The sequence below is a fragment of the Synchiropus splendidus genome, chromosome 7 (genome assembly GCF_027744825.2).
Source record: "Synchiropus splendidus isolate RoL2022-P1 chromosome 7, RoL_Sspl_1.0, whole genome shotgun sequence".
NCBI lineage: Eukaryota > Metazoa > Chordata > Actinopteri > Syngnathiformes > Callionymidae > Synchiropus > Synchiropus splendidus.
Genome location: NC_071340.1, coordinates 6,258,943 through 6,284,422, shown reverse-complemented (window position 1 = coordinate 6,284,422; position 25,480 = coordinate 6,258,943). Strand labels below are relative to the sequence as shown.

Below are 25,480 nucleotides of genomic sequence, written 5' to 3'. Positions count from 1 at the left end.
GTTCATGGCCTAAGTTTGACAACAGCTGCGTTCCAAAAATATAAACAAGTGTTCATAGTTTATCAATTCATCGATAGTCATTATGTGTTTCATTATTTGAGCCAATACAATGGCATTCATGGTTACTGTTGGGCAGATTACAGAGCACATACCAATGAAGTGTTTGCTAAAGCAAGAGTACTGCAGTTTCCTGAGCTAGAAGACAGACCACCACTGCTGGTCATGTTTAGAGCCAGAAATGAATTGCTACTGGATCATCTACAAAGACTGTTTAAACTATGTTCTGATGAAGAGGAGCAGAGAAGAAGAGGGAAGTCCTACCAACCATATGCTAGAACCACACTGAGACTAATGTACACTGCAATAGTGGGAGCGAAAATGTGCAACTCACTGACAAAGGAAATGAAAAACCTAAACAACGTGACGGTTTTCAATACAATATGTCTGACACACAAACTGCTAGATTATTCTGGTAAAAAGAGATCAGAAGGAAGTGAAGGGGGGGGGCATGGGATTGAAATAAACATTCATAAACATTGAAGACTGAGGACCTTATCTTGACATAATTTGCTATATCCACTGCAAGGTTATTTCTGCTGTGTCATCGAAGCTTCATGTTCTCGACAAAGACATTGAATCAACAAAACTTCATCCAGCCTTTGGCATAAAAAAGCATTCAAATTGTTCACGCTTGGTCCAAGTTTCTGCCTGAAGGTGTTTTCTACCAGGCAGTTATTCATAATGCGGATGTGAGAGGTGGGTCATGATGCAGCAGAGGCCTCAAACTGATCCACACATGGCTGCAGGTTTGGATTCTAGCTGAACCATAGCACAACACTGGCCAACCGATCAACTGATTACAGTCTTCAGACAACTGCCTGATGGAGCTGTGTGACAATTTAAAGTTGGAACAAAAAAACTTGCAGCCACTGCGACCCATTTTTGGGTCAGTTTGAGACCCCAGCTCTTACATCTGGTACTGGGTGCGCTACTCTATCAGCTCCTCACAATAGCATTCTTCCTCAGCATTTTCCCCAAGCTTTAGATCAGCCTGAGAACACCAAACACACAAACTGAACGACACATGGGTTTCCATCCCCATTTCACCTCGGAGGAAGCAATATTGTAGCTGGCTAACAAATAAAAACCCTGCAGTCACAAGACGACTATGGAACACCATCTACACTGGGTGTGGAGGGGGGTTTACTGGAATGGTCGCAACCTGACCTCTATCTCATAACCATCAAAACTATTGCCCATGCTTGTTGCAAGATGAAAGAAAAACAGTCATTTGTTTTAAATGTCTTTAATAAACAATTCATATCACCAAAACGTGTTTGATGTAATTTCATGACAATGCAGGTGAGTTGGCGTGAGAAAGAAAAAGGTTTGCACGTTGAACTCCATTAAATACTGTGAGCGATGGTGAGGAGCTAAAACCCAATTTCTCATGACTGCCAAGGTGATGGATAAAAAGGCAACTTTAATTTGTAGCCACAGTGCAGCAGCAGAAGATGAACAACTATAAAATGCGTCCACAGGGGAAGAAGCTCAGTGGACAGGGGGGAGCGGACTTAAAGTTACTAGTTTGCTTCGTTCTTTGAAGCCTCATCAAAGTTTTCAACGAGATCTGAAAGAGAAAGTGGGTTACAGTCAGATTTGATTGTGCCAACACGAGTGGAATCTCTGAAACGAAGTAAGAAGTTACTATTTGTACCTGGAACTTCATCATCCTCCTCTTCAACGGCAGCCATCGGGGCTTTGCTCTCCCCGGCTACAACGAGAGAAAACATGCGGTTAGGACACAGCCGACAGGTTGTCAAGGCCAAGGTGTGGAGGGGTCTTTACTGGGTTTGGGCAGATTCTCTGCTAGCCTCCTCAGGCTGGTCAAACTGTCAGCACCCAGCTGGTTCAGGATTCCAGGCAGCATCTCTGTCATCTGCTTGTTCTCAGCATGGCCGGTGATGGTGAAGGTGTTGGCAGCCAACGAGGCCTGAACCTTGGGGTTGTTGAAGTGGATCACTGTCCCCTGGTTTGTGAACATGTTCACCTTTGGACAAAGAGGGAACATAAATGTCAGTCAAACTTTTCCTGTTCTTGCAACTGTTTAAGATTCTTTGAACATGGTCACAAGAGCCCACGACAACGAGTGACCAAGTGAATGAGAAAAAAAATATTTTTGTTGCTTGTTTGTTTATGCACTGAACATTCGGAGGCTGAATATATTCAATTAAAAATATACAATACTCGGTTTTGGTGACTAACATTGTTGTGTGACACGATCATGCAATCAAACAACCTGTAGAGCAGCCTGGACGACGATTTTCGCTTCGAATTGACAATGCGATATCATCAATTGCATTTTTCAGATGCAAAAATGGTGATGAAGGTCAAATGAGCTCAGTGAGACTGCTGACAAAATTCTGGCAACCCACTTTCAGAAGCACTGTTGTGGGACTCTGGCAGCACAGACTCCCTGCTCAGCAGTTCAACACAAGTCGAAATTATTTTGACTATCCAACCAATGAGTCACACGTTTCCGCTTTAGTTGATCATTTCTTTGTTGACCACAGTGTCAAGTATTAAGTGCAGACAGCTCCATTGTTATGTTGTTTCAGTGGGAAGTGTGAATCCAAGTCAGCATAAAGCTGAGCTTTTCCAAAAGTTTGCAGTGACATTGTAAGCCTGTTCATAATGGATAAGCTAACCAAAAAGAATTCATTTATTGAGGGTCTACGTGGTTTAATGCATTTTAGGAAAACATTAAGGATTAACATAAAGAAAAAAAACAAAAGAAAAAAAGTGAAAATTTGGTTGGGATTTTTTTTAGGCAAAGGCTGACTTATGCATGTAAATATTTATATATATGAAAAACATGCATAACAATGTATTCCAGACTATTTACGCAATATAAAAAAATAAAAAGAAACCACATTCAGCCAGGCGTTTTAAATTTTGACCACAATATGAAATGAATGTCTGGATTTAAGCAAAGTCCTACCAAGACCCAAGTGAACAAAGGTGTTACAAAAAGCATGTATTACATGTGATAAACAAGTAAAACCGGTACCTCCTCAATGCCAGAGATGTTGTTGACTCCCAGCTTTTTAAGAGAAAACTGCAGTTTTTTGTCATCAGCTGTAGCTGTTCGGTGCACCACCTTCTTCTTTCTGCGAGCAGAACCCTGCAAAGTGACAATCATGATGGTAGTGACAAACACTCCAACACTAATCTTAAATGGAAGGCTTTTGACTCACCTTGCCACCTATGCGAACCTGCGCCTGCAGTTTGGCAAGCTTTTCCTGATTCATGATCTCCTTCATCTAAACAATAGACAAATTGGACTTGTAGATTATCCAAGAAGAATGCTCACATTTCAATGTTGAAATATTGCTGTAATCCTCAAACCACAGTTTTGCAAAAGCAAATCAGAAACACCAAGTGAAGTGGTGAAATGACAAGAGAGACCTGTGGTGGTAGTAACTGCAGTTCCCACTAGTGCAAAAGTTGTTCATTAAATGAATACATGGACATCATATGCCTGCATTTCAACTATACACATTGAAACAGAAACAAGCAAGTACAAATATAAGTTACATTTGTGAAATGTTTATTTCCATACGTGATTGATTCGAGTGATCAGTTCCAACGCATGAGTGAAAGAGATCAATAAATCATGTAATGAATCTTACTCTCACGATCACACTTCTGACACGGGCTATCAACTAGATGTCACCATTGGTCCGCACAAACTCACGTTGGTTATTTCAATGGTCTGCAGAACGTTAAAAGTCCCCAAAATCTCCCTGAAGAGTGGGACAGCTGCTACACGCCTTAAAATAGCAGCACACCCACTGAAGATCCATACTAGTCCTGGTTAACAAAACTACGGAACTCATAACGTCAAAATTGACTCAAACGTTTCGCTGCACTGACGTTCGGAAAGTCCACCGATGATGATGTTTAGCAGACGGATGGTCATTCGTACTTGTTTCATTAGCGCAATCGTGATAATGCTATTTAGTTAGCAGCTAGCTAAGACTCGAGTCAAAGACGGGCCTCTTCGGATGAAAATAGAGAATTTAGCACATTTAAAACATGTACTACACCTCAAACGGTGTTCTCAGAAAATATCGAAACTAAAGTATAGGCCTGTGTAGATGTTAGGAAAGTGTAAAGACGCGAAAAGCAAAGAAATAAGAGAACGAACCTGGGAGTGTGTAAACACGCGGATCACACAACCGTCAGACGCTTAGAGAAAGGAACGCAGGCCGGAAGTGAGGCAAATAGATTGGCAACTTTTCAAGGTAAAACAGCTAAAATGTATTCCCACACACTCCCTTTCTATCTCAAAACTGTAAAGCTTCCAACTCATTATCGTTTTTTTCTTTTTTTTTTCTTTTCGTAGTGAACAGACAGTTACTCTGCAACACACAGCAAATATTTATTTCGCATACATTTTTTTGAAGCCTGTCACTCTTGGGAACTATTGTCTTGCTATGAATTCTCCCAAATAAATAAAAATAATCAATAATAATATTCATCATAATACATCTCTCTACTTTGCATTCTATCTTTTGACACGAGGATTTCGGAGCGGAAGTCGTCACTGGTACAGTCATGGCGACCTCCTTTTCAAGAAGAGGCAACGTGATAGTTGTGTAAAATGGTTTGATTTTGGTTTATTTAAGTTATAAATCTATCATAATAGACTTCCAACGAAGATTATTTAAGAAGTAAAGACACACCTCTGGGTCCCTTTGTCGAAGGTAAGGATCGTTAATGTCTTCATGAGGTCTTCGTGTTGCCTCTGGAGGCTGAACACGTTGTCTGCTGCAGTTTTGTTTTCAAAAATCGACACTTTCCGATGTTCTCTGTTGGATCAAAGCAGATTTCGGTGTGTGTAAATGCAATATGGACCTATTTGTTTAATTTGAATATATGCCGAATGTTTACATACCGAGAAACAACTTTTTAAATACATCGGGTTTTTGTTTGGAATCTATTCATTTGGACTATTATATTTCGTTTTATTTCCAATTATTTTGATGACTGCTGGCAGATAAAACATTAACAAACATTATAACCGAATATATTTATTTTTAATCATTCAAATTCATTTTTGCTACTACATTTACTACTCTTAAGTGCATCATTTAATTGTACTGCCACACTTTAATCTACATCCCAGAGCAGCCAGGAGAATGTATCTCACCACTGTCTATAAATAATATGTACCCCAAGTTTTGCACTCACAAATATGCAATAACTCTTTAGCTGTCTGGTGAGTTCCTCCTCCTTCTTGTTATTATCTTAATAGTTGACTCATTTTTCTGTTGTTCTGTGCAGGCTAATTATTCTGTGACAAAGTTGCGCCGATGGCTTCCTTCAAGCCCACCAAAATCCCAGTTTACCCTAAACTGGGGGAGAAAGTCACACAGGACACACTTTACTGGAAGAACTACAAGGTGAACCATCACATTGCTTTGCACAATTCTGTCATTTTGTTCTACCGATTTTAATGTTTTGTGTCGTTCATAGGCTCCAGTCCAGATTAAAGAGTACGGAGCAGTCTCGAGCATAGACTTCTCTCCTGTCGCACCACATAATTTTGCCGTGACAGCGTTCACCAGAGTATGCAAACAGTTGTTTCACAGTTAAAGTTTTTCATAACAACATCAAAAATGTAACATTTTATTTGTTTTTCCAGATCCATGTTTATGGACCCTTCTCTAAGGAGCCAGTCAAATCTTTTACTAAGTTTAAGGACACTGCATACTGCGGGAGGTTTCGGTCTGATGGACAGCTGTTGGTGGCGGGGTGTGAGGACTCAAAGGTGCGGTTGTTCGATGTTGACGGAAAGGTGGCGCTCAGGATGTTCAAGGGGCACACAAAGTATGTTAATCACCATTTATTGTTTTTGCTATGAAATATTTTACATGAATTTCTGTAGTTTTTGAATAGGGGATCTTCTCCGTCAATTCTATTACATTATTATTTGCTTGCATAATGACATTTAATCTAGTCAATGTCTTTGTCCACCTAGTTGTGGGATGATTTCTTGAGTGATCCATCGACTGAACCACATGATGATCTCAAGATTCTGACAACACATTAGAATTCAAAGCAGATCTACAAAAATAAGTGGCACCATTTTAATGCTCAGAAATCTGCTCTCAGGGCGGTACACGTGACGGACTTTACCTCGGACCGTTATCACATTATCACAGGGTCAGATGACTACACATGTCGGCTCTGGGACATCCCGAATGCAGCAGAGCTCAGCGTGTACCAGGAACACAAAGATTATATCCGCTGTGGTGTGACCAGCAAACTCAACAAAGATCTCTTCATCACTGGTCAGTTTAGTCTTCTTATATATGTATAATGTAGGCAATGTTTCATCACCCCCTCCCAAAGAAAAATGTCATCGCTAAATATGTTTTATTTTGTGCTGCAGGTTCATACGACCACACAGTGAAGCTGTTTGATGTCAGAACAGATAAGAGTGTGATGATGATGGAGCATGGCCAGCCGGTGGAAAGTTTGCTTCTCTATCCTTCAGAAGGACTCCTCGTGTCAGCAGGTGATGAAAGAGAGGAAAATTTTAATTTAATTCTTCTACATAATTACAGGAGGATCATTCATGGTGCCTTACTTAAATGAATGTTCAGTTTGGAACTGTTTTCTCTCATTAGGGGGTCGCTGTGTTAAAGTCTGGGATCTCCTCAAAGGAGGTCAACCCCTGGTGTCACTGAAGAACCACCACAAAACTGTTACTAGTTTGTGTCTCAGCAGCTGCGGACAACGGCTGTTGACGGCGTCTCTGGACAGGTGTTTACATCTGGTCTTTTTTCCTGTTGCTTGTGAGTCGATTGTAGGATCTAATGTCTAATGTCTGTTTCAGGCATGTAAAAGTCTACAACACAACCACTTACAAAGTCGTCCACAACTTCGACTATGCTGCCTCCATTCTTAGTGTGGCACTGGCTGTAAGTCTCTTTGTAATTTTGGTAGCCTTTAGTTGGCCTAGGATGATGATCTCTTGAGTGATCCATCGACTGAACTTCCTGATGATTTCAAGAGTCTGACATCGGCGCATGAAACAGTGCTCGGTTATTTTTAAAGGAATGAAGTAGAAGTGAATATTCCTCTACATTTCTTTTGTTTCCACCAGCCTGATGACGCGTCCATCGTGGTGGGCATGACAAACGGCATCCTGAGCGTCAAACACAGAAAGAACCCAGAAGATTCTAAAGTGGCCCAAAAGCGTCGACCAACATACAAGGTTTATGTCAAAGGAAAGAATTACGTCCCTAAACAGGTGAGAGTTCTTCAGTGTGCAAAGTGATGATGGTTGTACTAGCAATTTTAAGAGACTGTGAATCTAGCTCAGTCAGTCACCATGCAAGCCCATTCTTGTTTGGTATATGGTGTTACTGTGTCATGGGTGTTGGCGGTGATGGCTCTTGACAATCTTTTTGATGCCTTGGTTTGTAACTCGTTTGTAAGTTAAGTTACGGAGAGATTTTGATGAAACAGAAATGGGGTAAGGAGCAAGTGATTACATTTTGAGGATAGGTATGCTTGGATTTGTGAAAGATTTTACTTTACATTTCGATCTGGTTATTAAAGCGAAAAGAGGCAAAAATCCTGACTTCATAAAGAAAACTGTTCTATCAATTCACTTCCACCTGCTGTCATTGCACTTGAAATGTATCGAATGGGAATTATGGTGGAAAAAGAATGTCGCGAATAATATCCACGTCACGGTTTGGAAACAAGTGTGCAAGCGGAGGTGTGCACTGTCCCAGCATGTCTGTAGTGAATCTATTTTTTTGTGTGTTTTTTTATTTTTAACAGGATGACTTTCTTGTCAGTAAACCAGTCAGGCAGCACTTGGCTCAATATGACAAGCAGCTAAAGAAATTCAACGTGTCACTTGCTTTGGACGCAGCACTGCAGGTATGAACCTTCTGGAGCAAATGTTTGGAAACTGAACTTTCGCTTATTGTGTGTGACTAGACAGCATATCACATGTTCCTGACAGAGATCAGCAACCTAGTTGTCATTTCTGATCTTGTGGTCTCCTGATCTTAAAGGGCCTCAACTGCCAGTCAGTTGTCTGTTTTTAGACCACCATGTTTGAATGTGTTGCAGTACTTCTAGCAGCCTTCTCAAAACACCTCTTTCTCTCTGTAGAAATGGACAAGACACAGAAAACCAGAAATCCCAGTGGCTGTTGTGAAGGAGCTGGACAGGAGAGGGACGCTGAAGAACGCTCTCGCAGGGAGGGATGAGAAGGCTGTTTCTCAGATTCTAAACTTCTTAATTGGGTATGGTGCAAATGTTTAGAAGCTCTGTGTAATCTAAAGAAATATTAAATGATTAACTTTCTGTCATTCAAAATTCTAAATTAATATGGCAAAGGAAGGTTTGAGTCTTTGAATGTAATTCTTACCACTATGTCGGCCCCTGTCCTTCACAGGAACTTGGTGGACCCCAGGTTTACTCCCATCCTGGTAAAAGCAGCTGAGATCATGCTGGACATTTACCAGCCCATCATTGGCCAGTCCCCTGTTGTCGATCGCCAGCTGTTGCGACTCCAGGATCTTGTGGAACGTGAGCTTGACTATCAGTTGGAGCTCATGGAGGTGCTGGGCATGTTGGACACTATGTTTGCCTCTTGTTTGCCCAAAAAGGAGTTGCCCTATGCTGGACTTAGTAGATCTAATGGTGTGACAGAGGGAGAGAAGGGTGTGCTCACACCACTGGTGCAGGCCACCTGATGTGGACTGGTCGCGAGGATCTGCTTTATTTTTTAAAAATTGGAAACCACCCATGATTCACTTCTGAATGGAGACTTGTATGAATATGTAAAGCAGTGTTTGTGAACTTCTCCCACTTCCCATCTGTATATGTGTGTATGACCCTGAGTGTTAAACAGATTCACTGTCTTTTTCACAATCTTCACCAATGACTGCAGATTTGTTGGCAGATATAAATACATTTTTGTAATATTAAAAACAAATTATGTCAAATCTGCATATGTCTTCCAGTGGCTGAACAACAAAGTGTGGTATGAGGCAATCAGGAACTTCAGAGAATAATGTGAGGGCAGTGCAGGAATAATGGAGGGATGAGGGGGGTTACTTCAGTGATCTGCTGGATAAGAGTGAGGTTAGGAAGGAATCTCTATGGATAATGTTTGTTGATTATGTGGTGAGTGCAGATGGGTGGGGAAGCTGGTAAGGTGGAAGTATGAGCTGAAGAGATGAGGGAGGAAAGAAATTAATAATCGAAGGGGCGACTTCAGGGAAAGTTTGGACGTATACGGGTTTGGCAGCGTGGGACGGAGAATGCTGGTGATACCAGGAAAAAGAAGAACAACTAACGAGATGATTGGTATATGGGGAGTGAGCAGATGAACAAGTGTGACCACAATGATCGTGGATGCGGAATTGCTGAGGTGACCGCTCGAGGAAATGACCGACCGTTGAGCCGGACTGTAATGTCATATCTAATCTATAGGGGGTGCCATATCCCCCAACTCGCCAGAAAGAAGGGACGTTGAAGTCACGTTTCACCAGACAGGACGGCAGACGGCTGCTCTGCTGATGGAGAAGTGGAGCAAGTCCGTCCACACATCAACTAAACTACCTGGTCCAGTCAAAGTTTGCTTTATTTTAATCAATTTATTTCCTTCATGGACGCTTAGTCACCGGACTTGCGCCGCATCAAGCTTAAAGGCAAGTATGAAGTCTTAAGTCTTCTCTCATTTCTGTCCACTTCAGCATCCAAGAAATAGTGCTTAATGTGCTTTTTTTATGTTTTGCGATTAGTTTGAAAGGAAATGCTGTTTTTAGTTCAGGCTGTGTCTCCATGAAGTCACCCTGCCATGACAATGGATGATCCTGCAGCAGATGAAATGCTAGTCAAAGCTTGTGAATGCTTCTATACATTTGAAGAACATATATTCTTCGAGGGAGCACACTTTGTACTTTATTCCTGTCTGAACTCATGGTGTTGCATGTCTATATTGCCTGTGGTTTCGAATTTTTTGCCTGAAGGTTTTGTATTTTCTTTCAGTCTGCGTGCAGATGGAGCTGAGCAGAAGGAAGGTGCCTCTCTATGTGAGTATCTGCTCCACTTTTCCAGCGTGAGACCTTGATATCCAATCACGTTTTCATTTCTCCCTCTGGAAATTCTCGGCAAATGAGCCATGAAATCCGCTGAGATGGGTAACCTTATTAAAGAGGACTGGTAGATTCTCCAAACCTTTAAATGATTATTAGCTTGTGGATTTCAAAACTGGCCGAAGCCCTCAGGTCAACAAGTGTGAGGTGAGGGATGTGTATTCATTTCAGCTCAAGCAAGTCTTGTTTGTCCTGCGATGAAGAACGCTTGGATTTCTGAGTCACAGTTTCTGCGTGAAAATAACATCAATCACAGCTTGTATGAAAGCAAAGCCGCATTTGTTTATATAACCTTTGCGAATCATTGACTTATTCATTCATCTGCATGTTTTGCATTTATGTATCACTTTCTGCTTGCAGCAACACATGCAACTCAATAATGTTGCTGCTTTATTCTCTGTGTGTGTGTTTTTGCCGAACTGAACGGGAACAAACTTGACTGTTTTCTTTTGAGAGTAGTTCAAGCAGTTTTGTTGAACGTCACCTCAGACATCTACTTTAACATGCTTAACTCTCCTGTCCAGCACAAACAAATAGAATGTGGTTATCAATGTGTGTATTTTGAGACAAAGGTCCATCGTTTAATTAGATTTTTAGTATGTTGTAAGTGATGGTTTCATATAAATGCCATGGATGTTTATGTGCTGGTACGGAATAATTTTACGCAACAAATAGTTGATCTACTTTTTAATTTTCATTTTTCAAACTTGAACACTAAGAGAAGTTATACTTCCAATTTACTTTTTGTGTATCATTTTTACTTTTTGTATGTATCATCTTAGCTCTCATCTGTTGCCTATTCCAACTCAAGGTGTTGAAAAATGAATGATTTTGTTGAAATGTAATTTGTTATCAATCTTCAATATCTATTGAGTTAAGTGGTTGCTACAGTATCTTTGTTGACTTAGCCTGGCTGACATGCTCATGGAATGCTGATTTCTCTTTACTGTTCGCCACGTGAGGTTTCCATATGAGCTGTTCATCGAGAATGACTCCCAAGAATATTAGCTGTGATGTCCTTTGTTGCCTTTGTTGGTTCTGAACTATCTCTCAGTAAGAAGTTACTGTCAATACTGCGATGAATTTGGTTTTCTCTACATTTTTCCTATCCAGCTTTTAACATTTACTGTTTCACTTTCGGAGAATAGAACAGCTTTTAATCTCATAGCACACACAGTGAAATACTTCGGACTCCACTGATTTAAAAATACATTCGACTTTCCCATACAATCTGCGTGGCTACTATTGAAACACTTCCTGGCACATCATCCATTTGGAAGTTAAAGCCTGTTGTTTCTGTGTTTTGAAGTCCATGCTGCTGAGTCCAGTAACCGCTTGGACATTAGTGGTCAGAATCTGAATGATTATGCAGAGCTAACTAGTTTTTGGCATTTGAGAGGCTGTGTAGACATAAAAGGCCTCATTCTCTTCTGTGTCAACGAAAAGAAGGATTAGTTAACCTGAAGGTGAGTACTTGCTGAAGCAGAAAAACTTGAGGAATCACACTATGTCTGTGAAGCACCATCTGACAACCAATGTAGATGGTTTATAAAGACAAGTACAGACTTGTGTCTTTTCTTTCAGATTTTCAGGTGAAAGATACGGACGGGGATTAGGATAGACAGTTCTCCAATATCAACATCCCTTTTTAAATGCGGCTGCACAAATGTTTCGGGCTCATCTTAGCTGCACAAACAGAACTCAAGTTATATATTTTTTCTATTTAAGAGTTAAGTACTTCTTTCATCGTAACAGTGGTTTAACTGGAGGTGTTTACATGTAATGATGTGTGACCCGTATTTTTAACAGCTCAGCATGAATGTGTTTCATCACACCCAGATTTAACCTTTGTTTTAAAAGACTCCAATTCATCTCACTCCACTGTTCTGTCATGTTAAACTGTTGCACAGCTCTAAACTGGCCCGGCCTGCCAGAATCAGTGCCGCTCTCTGCAGTTGACACTAAAAAGACATTCCTTTTTTTATTGAGGGTGAAGGTTTTATTGTACCCTGCACAGGAATGCTGTCATGGGGATTTTCTGTACTTTGCTGAAATACAGAACACTGCATCTCAATACACTCTCAAATGAGCCTTTAAGTTGAAGGATGGATTTTTGGGGGTTTTAAGTAACTTTTGTCTTTCTTCTCTCTCTCACCTTTTCTCTTTCTCAGGGTCAAGCTAAAGTATTCGCATTGCTGGAGGTGTTGGACTCGATGCAGGAGGATGCCGAAGTATATATTGTTCTGGAAGGATCGACACTGGTCCATGTGACCCCAGCTCGAAATGATGTTATGCTTTACTTCCTAGTGCCTGGTATGTATTCTGTGTTTTTAGTCAGTGACTCCCTTTGGCAAACACGTTCCCAGTCTCACACACATGCACACACACATGCAGCGTTAGTTGATGTCTGGGAAGGAACAGAATCTTATCAGCTTCCTCTCAGGAGGGACACAACTCCATGAACAATACATCAACATTAGTGAGCCCCTGCACAGAGCCTGCTGAAATGACAAGCAAAGACGCTTCACCCTCTTTGTGAGCGAATCGAGCAATACGTTGGAACTCAAGCAGATTTTTGAATGCTTGATGAATGAGCGCCTGTATTAAAATTATTCTTTCTGGAAACTCAGTTAAGTACCAGATTGGTTTGGGGGTGAGCATTGATGATTATATGTTTGGTCCTCCATGGGTAACGTGACTGTTTACTGATGGAGGACGGTCCCATGGAAAGGACAGCGATGTACGACATAACAACGAAGACATTTTGCACTTTATTCAGTATCTGTCACATGTTCCTTTTAAGCTCAAAAGTGTACATGCTGTATGTACTGTGTGACATTCAATATTAAAAGCTTCCGTCCATGTTTTGTATAGTTATTAATGGAACTCATTTGCTCATCAGGCGTCTCTTCAAGAACACGCTCCATTCTAAATAAATGGTCTTTGAATCAGGACTTTACGTGTAGCTCGTTTTGCTACCAATGTCATTGGAGACCAGACGGGTCTAGTTCAAAGACTTGTATTTTTATATACCGTGCCTTTTTGAGAATTAAATCCACACATATGTATCGTACTTGAGCTGCCTCTGTTCTTACACTGGAACGAGGGCACAACTGAGGCTTCAAAAACTGTACCAATCCAAAAGGGCTGATAGGCCATCAAGCCTTTTCCACCGGTGCCTGCAGTAGAACAGGATGGCGCTTTAGCATACTTCACAACCACCATTCTTTATACCCCTATCCCTCACCTCCCAAAAAAAGACTCCACTAGAATTACAAACTCATCCTTTCTTTCATCACTAGCTTTCTTCCAGCAATTCCCTACATTCTCCTACAGAAACACAGAGTCACCAATTTACCTTATGTTTTTGGTCTGTGGGAAGTTGAGTTCCTTTTTCTGTCTCTCTTTGAGCCTGTTTGTAAAAATGTGCAGACCCAAGAATAGGGTGTAGTGTTAGTGCTGAGTTTTCAATAATAATGCACGGATACCAGCATTCCTTACTCTATTCTCCATTTTGTGTGTAACTTACTTTCTTATGCGGGAGACTTGAATTGCTACCTGATTTTGTGTGTGGATTAATTTGTCAACTTGTTTTGTCCATATTTTGAGCAAAAGAAAAAAGAATGGTTATCTTTAAATTTGTCTTGACTGCTCTTCACCTCAGGACACAACCTTGCTGAGGTGGTCTCTGTTCAAGCTTATCTGTGTTCTGAGACCACACCCCTCACCTGGGTAGGAGGAGCTACGCTGGAGTACGTTCAGGATGACGCTCAGGTATGACAGACCTTTGTAGCTGATCACCACCTGACTTTAGTGAGAATTCTACTCACTTTCTGTTTAGCGTGTCGTGCAACCTCACTGGTGGTCTTTGCTCAGGATTTGGCTGAGCACCTGGTGATGCACGGACATCATCTTAGCGCCACAGATCACAAAGAGCTGAGCAGCCTCTTCAACCTGGGCCAGCAAAGCTCCCGCTGCGCTGCGGATCGTCGAGTAACTTTGGCCATGGCCAATCTGGATATTCCTCAGAACTGGAATGTGCTGGGAAGTCACAGCAGAGAGGGTGAGAGCTTTAAAAATAACCACAACTGATTATTTTTAGATGAATAAGAGACATAGTGGTGTCACATACAAAGTGCATCAGTAGTTATATAGATTTTCACAAGGAGAGCAGCTTCCTAACCTGATTTTGGTGTCTGAACTCTTGAACTCCTCTGCTCTCCAGTATATTACCCACAATCATTTCTAGTTTCCATCCTCACTGGTCAGAAATCGGAAGTAACCGTGGTCACATGTGCGCTCCTGTTAAATTCATCACAGCCAATTAAGCAGCAAGTAATGTGGTTAATAGAGCCGTTCCTTCTGGATGGACCACTGTGTGTGTGCGTGTGTGTATGTTTTTGGTGTGTGTGTGTGTGAACGTTTGTACTTGTGTGCAAACTGATGGACATGTTCCAAGATATCAGTGTGTATTGGTGTGTCTCCAGTGTTTGTGCTGAGCAACCCACATAAATAACAAAGTAGATTTGGGTCTAAGTAGATTACAAGGGCCTGTTTCATCGCAGCGTCTCTCTTTCTAAATGTCTGCGGATAATTTGATAACGCAGTGCATGTTGATGCTTGTGAAACTGACCTGTCACTCCTACGTTCAGCAGGCAATGTGTTGGTTTTATACGGTGTCAAAATGATAACCAGATGGAACCCGTCTATTACATATTGATGTTGAACGAAATTTGTAGCTCTCTGTTATGGTTCACGACGTGGGGAGCGGGACCCAGGTGCAGTGGTGAAAGAGTCACAGGAGGCCTGTGCGAGTCAATACAATTATTTAATAAGAAAGAACAATATATACCGAACCGAACCAGGAGAACAAAACAGAAAATAAATCCAGAGTGTCACCAAAAACGGGAAGAGTCCACCACGGAAAGCTTCACTGAACCAGGAGATAGAATACAAGTAGAGTCTGTAATAAGAGAACACACACAATGAGCAATGAAACAAAGTAAACTATCAAGGTCGTCAACACGAACGCACGAGTAAGAGATTACAGAACGAAATCCAAGAAGCCACGGGGAGCAGGGAAAACAAAAGGCATGGTTTAGTAAGGTGAACAGAAGATAATTTAAAAAAGGCCGGATAAAATGTACGCGGGTAGAGAGAAACGAACGGAGCGGATCACCAGTAGGTGCAAATGAGTCAATCTGCCACACGTTGCTGGAGTCATATACACATGTGACAGGAAGGAAGGAGGGAGAAAACAAAATGGGAGTCAAGGGAACAAAATAAAAGCAGAGTCGTGACAGTCTCAGTTTAACTCCATTGTTTATGCATTGACTTTATATGCTCTTGCTGTTCTACTTAAAGTCAGGACAAACATGTTGAATGCACAAAATTAATGTGGCTCATTATAATAATTTATATTTAAGGACTAAATGTGGTAACTATAAATTAAATAAATACATTCCATTGAAGAGGCATGTTTTACATAAATTTTAATAATGTTTAGCCATAGTTTGCAATTGATTGGAACAGTGAAAATAACTATTATAATTATGATGAATGAAATAATATCTTACTGAATTTGCATTTTGGTATGTGAAGTGTGCAAGTGTTTGATGTAGTTTACTCCTTATGTTGACCTGTGAAACAACAAAAACAATCTTCTTCAGTGTGTTTGATTCAGAAATAAAGCAACGCCATGTCCGACCCCATTTGGGTCTCTGCTGCTACTGTACAGAGCAGGAAATGCGCTCCTCTGCCAAGCTTCTAAAGCTTGGCTCACCAGAGCCTTGTCTTGGTGTGAGTGAAGACCAGAGGGCAATGTGATGGACGAATTAAGGCTCATGACTGTCAACCTTTGGTGCATTGCTGCGATTACTCTAAATCCTAATGCTACTGGTTTGTTCCTGGTCCGACGTGAGTGAGTTAGTGAGTTCCAGATCTTGTCGGACCACACTGAGACCCAGGTGATTCATCCAGAATCTGTCACTACCTAAAGTAGGTCAGTGGGATAATGATGTAAAATCAATCAGTCACAAGTAGGTCGAGTTCTTCATGTTGTACACATAAAGTTTGAGTTATGTTCTTATGATTTTAATATAAAACATGAAAGTTAAGAGCTTTTTAAGATGAAGGGCCTCATATTCAAATGCATAAGAGAAGCAGCAGTCTTGCCTTTTGTTGGCCTCTATTTCGTATTTGTCAGTTACGTAACACAAATACACCCAGCTGCTTGTTGGGATTTAAAATTCATCAAAATCTGGCCTTGAAAGTGTATGAATTGTCAGTCTCCTGTCAAACTGTGTGGCAATATGCAGCGGCCTGATGCCAGTGCTGAAGTGTTCTTTCTGTCTCCACGCTCCTGCAGGACGACACCACAAGGAGTCTCCCCTTCACCTGGCCGTGAGGTGGGGTCTGTGTCGACTGACAGAGCTACTGCTGTGTCAGCCTGGAGGTCTGCTGGCTATCAATCTGCCAAATGAGGATGGGGTCACACCACTGCAGCTAGCGCAATCGTCGGGCAACAGGGAACTAATGGACCTGCTCACTCGGTAGGATGCTTAATCCCACTTGGGCTTTATCAGGATGTTGGATCGCCGACCTCTGCGGGCGCGTCTTCGCTCTGTCGCTTTCAGTCTAGCCCAAAGAGTTTGCAGCCTGAGGATGACCTGTTTCATGTATCTTGCTGTCATCGGGTGTAAAATTTGGAAAATCATTTATGCGACCATTTATGAATGTGTAGAAAACAAGAATCAAATCTTTTTGCTCACAGTAATGTAGTCTGTGGCTATTAGATTATGTATTATGCGTGTCCTTGCAGACCTCCAAATCCCCTGGCCACGCCCCCGGCAGGTCTGTCCCAGGTTTGGGCAGACCGGTCTCGCCTATTGAGGTTCTGTCATGACACAGGAAACCTGACTCTGACTGTACGACAAAACTTGAGGTGGAGCTCAGAGGAAAGCCGGCATGCTGACATCCTGCTTCTCAGAGACAGACTCAGAAATGAAGGCTTCCTCCGCGAGGTATGTAACTACGTTATGATTGTAGTAGGTTGGTTTAAATGTAAGCTCTTACAAGCCATCACAGCATAGCCTACTACACCTATTGAATAGTAAGAATGTATTTCATAAAAACCCTCTTTTGTCAAGTTGATGCTGCCACCGACAACCTAGATTTTTTCCCTCAGTTAACTTAACAAACAGTAGCCTTAAATGACTCCACTGTTTTATTGAGATATCTTTCAATTTCGGGAAAAGTCTGTAAAATTCAAGAAATTTGTAAATTAATAATTAACCTTATAAAAGGAGCTCAAGCAATTGTAATGTACTTTATTTAGTAACTTATTTGCTGTTTCTGCAGTTTTTGCCCTTTAAACCAATCTCTAAAGTTTTACAAAGTTTCATATATTTTAAGAATTAACTGTTTATTATTTTTTGTAACAAAGATAAAGTCATTCCGGAGGGAGCGAGTCGAAACGCTAGGTGGAAAAGAGGAGTTGGCGGACGAGCCTGCAGAGAATGGTAATGTGACGTTGCATGACTGCCCTCCTCTGGACATATTCGGTACTGCAAGAATGTATCGCACCGACTGCTCATTCTTCTATATAATTCTCTCATTCAAAGGAGGAACGTACACTTTTTCTATATTAATAAGTCAAGTCTCCCTGATGTTTCACTGGTCATCCTTACCCTCTAGACAGTGGTTGTTTCTTATTCACACACTTGAAGTCTGGTGACCCCTGTCCACTGCCACAGAAGTGCCACAGGAAGCACTTGATATTTGAGTGAATCAGGCCAATCCCAATACAAAAGACTTAAGAATAGTTGGAGAAATAAACACTATGAACCAAGAAGTGACATTGTTGAAGTGACAGTTCTTCTTGTTTCAGGACTCTACGCTCATATGGGAGGTGACAATTCTCCTGCAGTGGAAAATGTAAGTACCAGAGAATGAATGAATTAGTTATTCAGTGTATCCAATCTGTGCAGGCTGGAGAGTTATCAGTACAAAGGAGCACCTTAAACAAGCTGGCCAACCTTGCACTGGACCCCCAAAACATCTGTATCTGCCTGCAGTAGCGTCTCGCTCCCTGAATGCAGCACATTGTTCTCCTGTGATTGTAAAGGTGTTGGCACACTTGGCTGAATAGCTGGCTTGTGTACTACAGAGTGTGTGTCTCTGTAGGACCTGCTGTGTGTGAGTGTGTGTGCGCGCGCAGATAATTGATCTTTCCCCTGTCACACCCCCAAGTGCTCGCCAAACACTTGTGTGTTTATACTCGTTTTGGATTTCTTTACATGCTTCACCCTCACAGAAACGGTTCAGTTCAGCAGCGGTCCGTAAAGGTGCTCTCTATTTTTAGGACTACGAGGAGCCGCTGATGTTTTGTATGAACCAGGAGGAGCAGGAGGACGACTCGTCTGAATCAGGTAAGATTGTCTAAATCTAAAGATTTCTACACATATAACATGAATATTTTATTATGACGTACAAAGAACCTCCTAAGTTGGACTACTGAAATCGCCTCTGACAATTATGTTATGCAGGCAGCAGATAATGTATAGTTTTAGGATGATGTTTGTCATAGTGTAGTAGTACAGTTTGACAGACACCATGGAGGCAATGTCAGGTATCACATAATTTAATGAGGACCACTCATGCTGTTCCATGTATTAACAATAATCTACAGTGTTAGCAAGATGAAACGTCACCTTAACATATGGCAATGTGTGAAAGGTCAAAGGTTATCCTATATGCAGTCATTTGATTTATTTATTCCTCCATTCCTTTAGCCCGCTCTTCTCATTAGTCCTGACGTCACAGGTTTGTTCATGTAATCTGCAAAGCAGTATGGGATTGATGTCGCTCAGCATTGTATAAATAAAGCGGCATGGAGCACCTTTTTTTTTTTTTTTTTTTAAATGTGACTGACTATTATCATGACAGATTAAAAGCTGTGTTTCCCGAAGGCGCTGCTACGAAGGCTGAGTGGGTTTAGTTTGTTTTTCACGACAACAGCTGCTTTGCGGAATACCGCTCATGTGTATGTGTCAAAACAAAAATAACGGACAATAATTCCAATAATTGACTGTAGGACTGTGCATTTTCAGTGGTCTCACGATTCGATTAGGATTATCTTGCCGACGATTCAATGCAATTCATTACAACAGTTCATATCAACATTTACATCACTGAGGGCAAGCAGGGTGTGAGATCATTTTCAACTCCCTTTATTATTCATTATCTGCTCTCGTCACATTATACACTGCAGGTGTAACATTGTGTAGCTTCTTCGTGGGTGCACAGACTCATTTTTAATAATAATAATAATAATGTCATCAACTGCTATAATTTGCTTTGTAAAAAAGATGCTGTGAGCAAGATAAGCATACAATTTTCTTTCACACACTCACAGCAAATTTCAATCACATTCAGCAAAACACCCTTTCCCTGGAAACCAGTGTGATGACACTTTGAGTAGGGCATTATACAGGCACTAATGACTGGAAATTTAGGGCGTCCTGCTGAGGTAACATGGCGTCCAATTTCTCATGTTTTGCAGTTCAGTTCAGATGCCCCCCTAGCTAAAAGCCTGTCCATCATTGTATCGATGTGGAATCATACATGTCTGCATCATCAGGCATGCTTCCGTTACAGAGCTTCAAAATCAGACACACATACCAAACTGATGCACCCACATACGTACAGTTTTAAAATAAACTGTGCAATATTTAGTGAGATGGTGAAATATGACCCACGTGCATACAACTTCATGGATGGAGAGTTCTTGCAAGAAAGACCACTCCATCTTTCTGCTGTGAAGGTAAAGGCTTGTGGTCAAGTTAGAGGACCATCAGCATCTAGAACAATTCAAAGATGCCACCTTAAAGACTAGTTCATGCCTACTATCAACATGTGTGTGAGTGGAGTGGAGGATGCAGGTGATGCATGCGCAGTTGATCTTATACCATAAAAATCACATCACTTTTGTCTTTTTTTGTGTAACCTCAGCCAACGGTTGTGGTTATGTTTTCAACAGATTTGTCTGTCTGTCTGCTGGTGTATAACTTCATTAAACACACTATACATTCAAGTCAATGTACTAATTCAACTTTCATGTGGTGACAAAAATGTGGCTTTATCTGCATATTTATGGTTTTCCCATTCATCTATTCTTGCTACTGGCAGTGACTGTGCTGGCAGAGCTCCCTTAAGCTACCACCCCCAGCTGTCTGAGAATTGACTACATTCAATACTAAGTATATAGATACATTGCTTTTATGGCAATAATATCAGAATCACAATTTGGATGGAAATTGGTGGTGTAGCAGTGGTATGCGCTGTCCCAGTGTCTTTCTAGTTCTGCATGTGTGTGCTGAAATTGAATTATTCAACTTTTTAAAACATAATATACAGTAAACCATGGTCTTGCTCCAACAACTGATTCGCATTGCATTTGACTGAGAAATGTGCGGTTCAATTCCAAATCTCCATGTGGTTATTTTTAAATAATGGTTTACTTATGAAGGGGGTGCTGGAGTTTATCCCAGGTACTTGGAGTGAGAGGTGTGACACACTGGAGAGTTCACTAGTCCATCACTGGCTCCTCATTAATTATGATCTTATTTCAAGGTGGCCGTCTGGTGATGGAAAAGAGCTAAGCTGGTCAGCTCAAAGAGTGGAAGTGCAGAGGAGAGGTGGAGTTTGCTGGTTTGAAAAAGATCTAACAACATTCACTCTGTGTAATTTACTTTTGGTGTCTTAATCACAATTTGTATTCAAAATGGTAACCAGGGTTTGTCTTGGTAAGCAATGTCTTTGGCCATTTGGCCAGCCGCTTCTCAGATTTGAAATGGAGACACAGTGACACCTGGAACTCACCCATGCCCTTCCCCTGGAAACACTTTTGTTCCCACACATCAGTCTTCAAAGATCAATCCTGCAGCCTTTGCCCTTCCTTTGGCACTTTAGAGTCCTGTATTTGATGAGTAATGACACTGTAACTAATCTCGGTATGCAGATTGTTGCGACAGTGGCTGGGATGAACCCTGAAGAGTTGTCTGAAATATTCTCCTGATGAGAAGGAAAGGATTTAAGAGGAGGAACATCCTGCAGGTTAATGATTGCCTCGTGTTGCTGCATGGCGTGCTGATGCTTCGCTGTAAGAATGCTGTGGTCACAGCAGACTTTATAACACTTGGCTGTAGATATTGGCCTTCTTGACTTCCTGTGTCATGTGATGTTTTCCGGGCTGTGTGGTTTAGCTTCTCTGCTTGGTCCTCTTCAAAAACATCCTGCCTCTGACCTCATATGAATCACCTTTGGCACTCTGGATTAACAACAACTGTGGTCACTTGATCCCCCACCATCTTGTGTTTGGCTGGAAACAAAGCTTGGATTCGAAAGGTCTCTTTGTGGATTGTGGTTTATATTTGACCTTTGTAGAAACTTAAATTCCTGACCTGTCATTCGACCAACAGCCAGAGAAGAATCCATTGTGGTTCCAACTTGTTTTTATGGCCACTTGACTTGGTAACACGTCATCCAACAGACAGAGCTTCTACAGGCAGAGGGCACGAAAGGATGAGGAATTTTGAACGTAGCTGTCATGTTCGGGTCGTCTTCTTGATGTCATCATTCTAACTGGATTCCATCCCCCTGAACTCGATTAAAACTTTCCAGACGATGCATGCTGGATTCATAAAAAGACAATCAGAAGAAGGCATGCTATTTCAAACCTATTTAAAAGTCCTCTTCTCTCCAGAATGAGTCTTGCCCAGGCAACCTTCACACTCGTTGTACAACAGCAGTCACCTCTCCTTCTGTAATTTGCCATTGTTGCCCATCTAAGAAAATAGTTCCAACATATACTTTAAAACAAATCCAACTGTAGACGTAGAATTTCCGATAGGGCCACTTTATCTACTGTGATTGTTATGTGGTGCTGTCAAGCCAAAACACTGGAGGACAGACGAAAAAAGTTTTGAGTTCAACTCAAATTTCTCAATTTTGTAATGACTGTCCAAGATGAATAGAAAACTCTGATTATACCAGACCATTACATGCTCATGCTGTTTCATTAGCTTTATTTTTGGTCAAATATATTTTATTTTAAGTCAATCTAAATCATAAATATTAAAGATCTTTTTTTAAATGGTGAATATCTTGCCAGCATAACTTTGGGTAAAACAAGTAAGTATGACGTATAGGAACTTTTTTTTAACAAGACATTATATTCAATCCATATAATTTTAAGCTTTGAAGCATTTTCATATCTATCAGTTTCATTTTGTAGTTTTGTTCTGATCTCATGAGGGTGACATAAATACAGGCACGTGGCCCCCAGGCCCACATCTTGTCCAGCCATTCCAATCCAGAACATCTGTATTTTGGCACTTTTGATGCCAAGTTCAGTCACAGGCTCTGACGTCTACTGCATTCTGTTCCTCCATTTTGCTCAGTTTACATGCAAACATGCAACCTGATTTTTTTGTCTCCACTCTGGCCCCTTTTATTTTGATATTGGGTCACTGTTGGGTACAAAAATAAGTGCCATGCCATTCGTCGCAAATAGCAATGGGTAGTAGAGGCCTTATGAAACATTTAGTGACAGAAGCGAGAAGCGAAACTGTGTCGGTACTGAGTCTCTGTGTTGCTCAATACTGCCACCTGTTGGCTGATGGAATTCAATCGAAACAAACTAGGTGACAGACTCAGATGGCATACTGATTTAGTGACCTTGTATATCAACATTGTTTATTGTATGTGTTTATTTACGTCAAAAACATCTTTGACATGTTTATATAAGGTCAAATTATTGTTATTTTTATGTTCCTGTCTCTGAGGCTATCAGACTATTATTTTATTATTTTTCGGTTATTATTAAAAACAAGTGCATCCATTGTTTTCTGCCTTCAGAGAACCCTGCTCAGATGGCACCATGATTTGTCAAACAAATGTGACAGTTAACCTGCTAAACTATTTGATAGAGTCACTGTGAAATTGAACTGAATTATGATAAATGGGAACAGAGAGGAACAAAATAAAAACAAAGTAAAACTGGTATAAGATCAGTATCACACCACACGGCTGAAACCTTTCTGTTGGGCTCCATGATGGCCTCGGAGAAGAATTGTGCTCCAAACGATCTGTGATTCTTTTGGCTGAGGTGCATCCCGTAATATGCTTCAACATCCAGCCAATGCTGAGCCATTGAAGTTGAAGAAATATGATTGTCATAAGGTATAAAATGATTCTCTAATTCTTCTTAAAACTCTTCACATGTTTTCAAGAGAACATGTGGCCCTCCACTCCGGAGCTCTGCCCTTCAAATGCACCCAGCATTCAAACACCACGCCCCAAACACACACTTGCCCCCAAATACCTTCTTATGGACAAACAGACTCATTCACCCGCACCCCTCCTCGCACTGGTCCCATCTTTCCAGGTCAGCATATTAATGTGAGTTTGGTGAACAAACAGCAAATGACACTTCATGAGAGACTCTGTTCTCTACTGCTGAAGGAAGGAAGGCGGCTGGTGTGTGTGCTGGTGCGAGAGAATGCTGGAGTGCTCTGAAGGGGCATGGGGTATATAGAGTAGTGGGACTGTTTTAGGATGAATGGGGGTTGCCAAGGCTTTACTGAATGCATCTTTCTAGCCGCTCTTTGAGCTCCCCCGGGAGATGAGACTGGGCGACTGAGAATAGGTTGTTCTATAAAATCAGGAAATAAAGCGTTACATTTTATGATATGGAGAGTTTGGCAGAATGACAGCAGACAATAAGTGTAGCCGCAGAAATGCTAACTAGAGTCTCTGACCCTGGCTAAGGGATCTAATTGTAAAGCGGAAAAAAGGATTAAAGCTCACTGGGACCTCACAAAGGAAGCATTAATGTGCACCAGTATACTGTGCCAACTCAACACACTCACAGAACGTTGTTGCATTTTGCATGCAAGCTACATTGAAGGACTGAATTTCCTGCTTTGATCACTGGCCTCAACTTGCATTGTAAGTGATTTGAACTAAAATAAAGTATGCAGTTGTTATGTTTCAGGAGTCTCTGGCCAGCAGTCCACTAGCACTTGAAAGCCTGTATGAATGTTATTAATCGGGTGGTGGTCTTATCCCAACATGGGCAAGCAAGCCTCCACACCTTTTCCTACCTTGATCATTCTCCCTAGTCACTCCTATCCTTACCATTTCATTGGTTACCGCATTCATTGGATAGCCTCCTTTTCTCCTTTTACCTGGTATCTCTCCAACACTCTCTCCTCTCAGTGTTTGACATCCATAACTTTGGCTCCAAACTTCTAATGACAACCATCTTCATCGCTGACATTTCTCATTCTGCTTTCTGTCTTTACGACTGAGTAATCCACCTCATGTCAGGCAAACAAATTGTGTCGTTAAACAAACAAACAAAAAACACTTACTACGAAACGCAGCATTTGGCTGGGTGTCCATTAAAAGCCTTTGACCTGGAAGCCCCGCTTGGTTTGGACAGTATGGTTGTGTCAAATAAATGGTAAAAAGAAAAGATTGTGTTCTTATCACAGGTTGACAAAGGCAAAGTCATTTCCAAATCAGTAGAATTCTATGGAATTATTCAGTGTTCTGTTTAGGCATTCTTGATCTTAGCCCCACCACTAACACAGTATTAGTTGCATCACCACAATGATTCAGGGAGTCAAAGTTTATATATTAGGGCTCTGTTTGTTTGTTCGTGTGAACAGCTTCAAAATGTACAGGCACATTTCAATGAAACTTTTGCGGTTGGTTGGAAATGGGCTAACTGAAAAGTGATTTGAACTTGGTGGTGTCATGTAGGTTCATTTAGCTTTACAAAACAATGTCAACATAGTTGTTGGTACTCAGACATGCTCATAATCCCATAGTCCCTGTGCCCTTCTTGTTTTTAGTGAATCGTAAAGGCATATGAACCTTTCCTATGTTTGACTCACTTGTTTTCCTGCCACACTGTGAATAATGTCTTGGATGTATGCAGTTGAAGCCACAGCTGCCTAGGGGCAGACTGACTGAGATATGGGTATAAAACAGTAACCATATGTACTGAATGACATTAAATATGGCAGAATGTCCTATCAGTTTTTTGTGCTACTGAAATAGCCAGAGTGATGGGTGCCCTCAAGGTACTTAGGAAAAAGTGTCCCCAACAACACTATAGTTTGATTCCATGTCAATTACTGTATCTTCACACCACCATGTCACCTTCTACAAAGTTGTGTTGAAAAGAAGGTGGATAGTGAAGAAGAAAACAGCCG

General features: G+C 41.2%; 3 protein-coding genes across 8 annotated transcripts in view; 2 read left to right on the top strand and 1 right to left on the bottom strand.

Moving 5' to 3' along the window:
* Positions 1 to 1,290: 1,290 nt before the first annotated feature.
* Positions 1,291 to 4,288, bottom strand: LOC128762341 (transcription factor BTF3-like). The gene is made up of 6 exons (XM_053870538.1): positions 4,211 to 4,288; positions 3,258 to 3,323; positions 3,071 to 3,184; positions 1,849 to 2,050; positions 1,718 to 1,774; positions 1,291 to 1,630 (listed from the first exon to the last, which is right to left on the bottom strand). Exons 2-6 carry the CDS (start codon positions 3,321 to 3,323, stop codon positions 1,584 to 1,586), a joined length of 486 nt encoding a protein of 161 aa, XP_053726513.1. The 5' UTR covers positions 4,211 to 4,288; the 3' UTR covers positions 1,291 to 1,583.
* A 327-nt stretch (positions 4,289 to 4,615) lies between these two features.
* utp15 (UTP15 small subunit processome component) lies at positions 4,616 to 8,993 on the top strand. Its single transcript, XM_053870430.1, has 12 exons — positions 4,616 to 4,769; positions 5,350 to 5,468; positions 5,542 to 5,634; positions 5,711 to 5,895; positions 6,181 to 6,359; positions 6,461 to 6,586; positions 6,699 to 6,834; positions 6,908 to 6,992; positions 7,178 to 7,324; positions 7,864 to 7,965; positions 8,203 to 8,336; positions 8,489 to 8,993. The coding sequence occupies exons 2-12, from the start codon at positions 5,379 to 5,381 to the stop codon at positions 8,787 to 8,789; spliced, it is 1,578 nt and encodes a 525-aa protein (XP_053726405.1). The 5' UTR covers positions 4,616 to 4,769; positions 5,350 to 5,378; the 3' UTR covers positions 8,790 to 8,993.
* A 577-nt stretch (positions 8,994 to 9,570) lies between these two features.
* Positions 9,571 to 25,480, top strand: part of LOC128762285 (rho guanine nucleotide exchange factor 28-like) — a 41,184-nt gene continuing 25,274 nt past the window's right edge. For 5 of the 6 annotated variants that reach the window (XM_053870426.1, XM_053870424.1, XM_053870425.1 and 2 more), the window contains exons 1-10: positions 9,571 to 9,749; positions 10,090 to 10,133; positions 12,368 to 12,509; positions 13,861 to 13,970; positions 14,073 to 14,259; positions 16,564 to 16,747; positions 17,017 to 17,218; positions 17,641 to 17,716; positions 18,085 to 18,131; positions 18,559 to 18,625. In XM_053870426.1, coding sequence (XP_053726401.1) covers positions 10,101 to 10,133; positions 12,368 to 12,509; positions 13,861 to 13,970; positions 14,073 to 14,259; positions 16,564 to 16,747; positions 17,017 to 17,218; positions 17,641 to 17,716; positions 18,085 to 18,131; positions 18,559 to 18,625 — 1,048 coding nt within the window. In that variant the 5' untranslated portion in view covers positions 9,571 to 9,749; positions 10,090 to 10,100. Of the gene's footprint in view, positions 9,750 to 10,089; positions 10,134 to 12,367; positions 12,510 to 13,860; positions 13,971 to 14,072; positions 14,260 to 16,563; positions 16,748 to 17,016; positions 17,219 to 17,640; positions 17,717 to 18,084; positions 18,132 to 18,558; positions 18,626 to 24,128; positions 24,207 to 25,480 lie in introns of those variants that run through there. The other variant, XM_053870429.1, reaches the window with a different exon arrangement.

Excerpts from the sequence above, each read along its gene's own strand:
- LOC128762341 (XM_053870538.1), bottom strand. The coding sequence starts at position 3,323 with ATGAAGGAGATCATGAATCAGGAAAAGCTTGCCAAACTGCAGGCGCAG. Across the intron at positions 3,185-3,257 it reads AGGTTCGCATAGGTGGCAAG|GGTTCTGCTCGCAGAAAGAA; the intron begins GTGAGTCAAAAG and ends GTCACTTTGCAG. Across the intron at positions 1,631-1,717 it reads GGAGGATGATGAAGTTCCAG|ATCTCGTTGAAAACTTTGAT; the intron begins GTACAAATAGTA and ends TTTCTCTTTCAG.
- utp15 (XM_053870430.1), top strand. The coding sequence starts at position 5,379 with ATGGCTTCCTTCAAGCCCACCAAAATCCCAGTTTACCCTAAACTGGGG. Across the intron at positions 6,835-6,907 it reads TTGACGGCGTCTCTGGACAG|GCATGTAAAAGTCTACAACA; the intron begins GTGTTTACATCT and ends TGTCTGTTTCAG. Across the intron at positions 6,993-7,177 it reads TTCTTAGTGTGGCACTGGCT|CCTGATGACGCGTCCATCGT; the intron begins GTAAGTCTCTTT and ends TGTTTCCACCAG.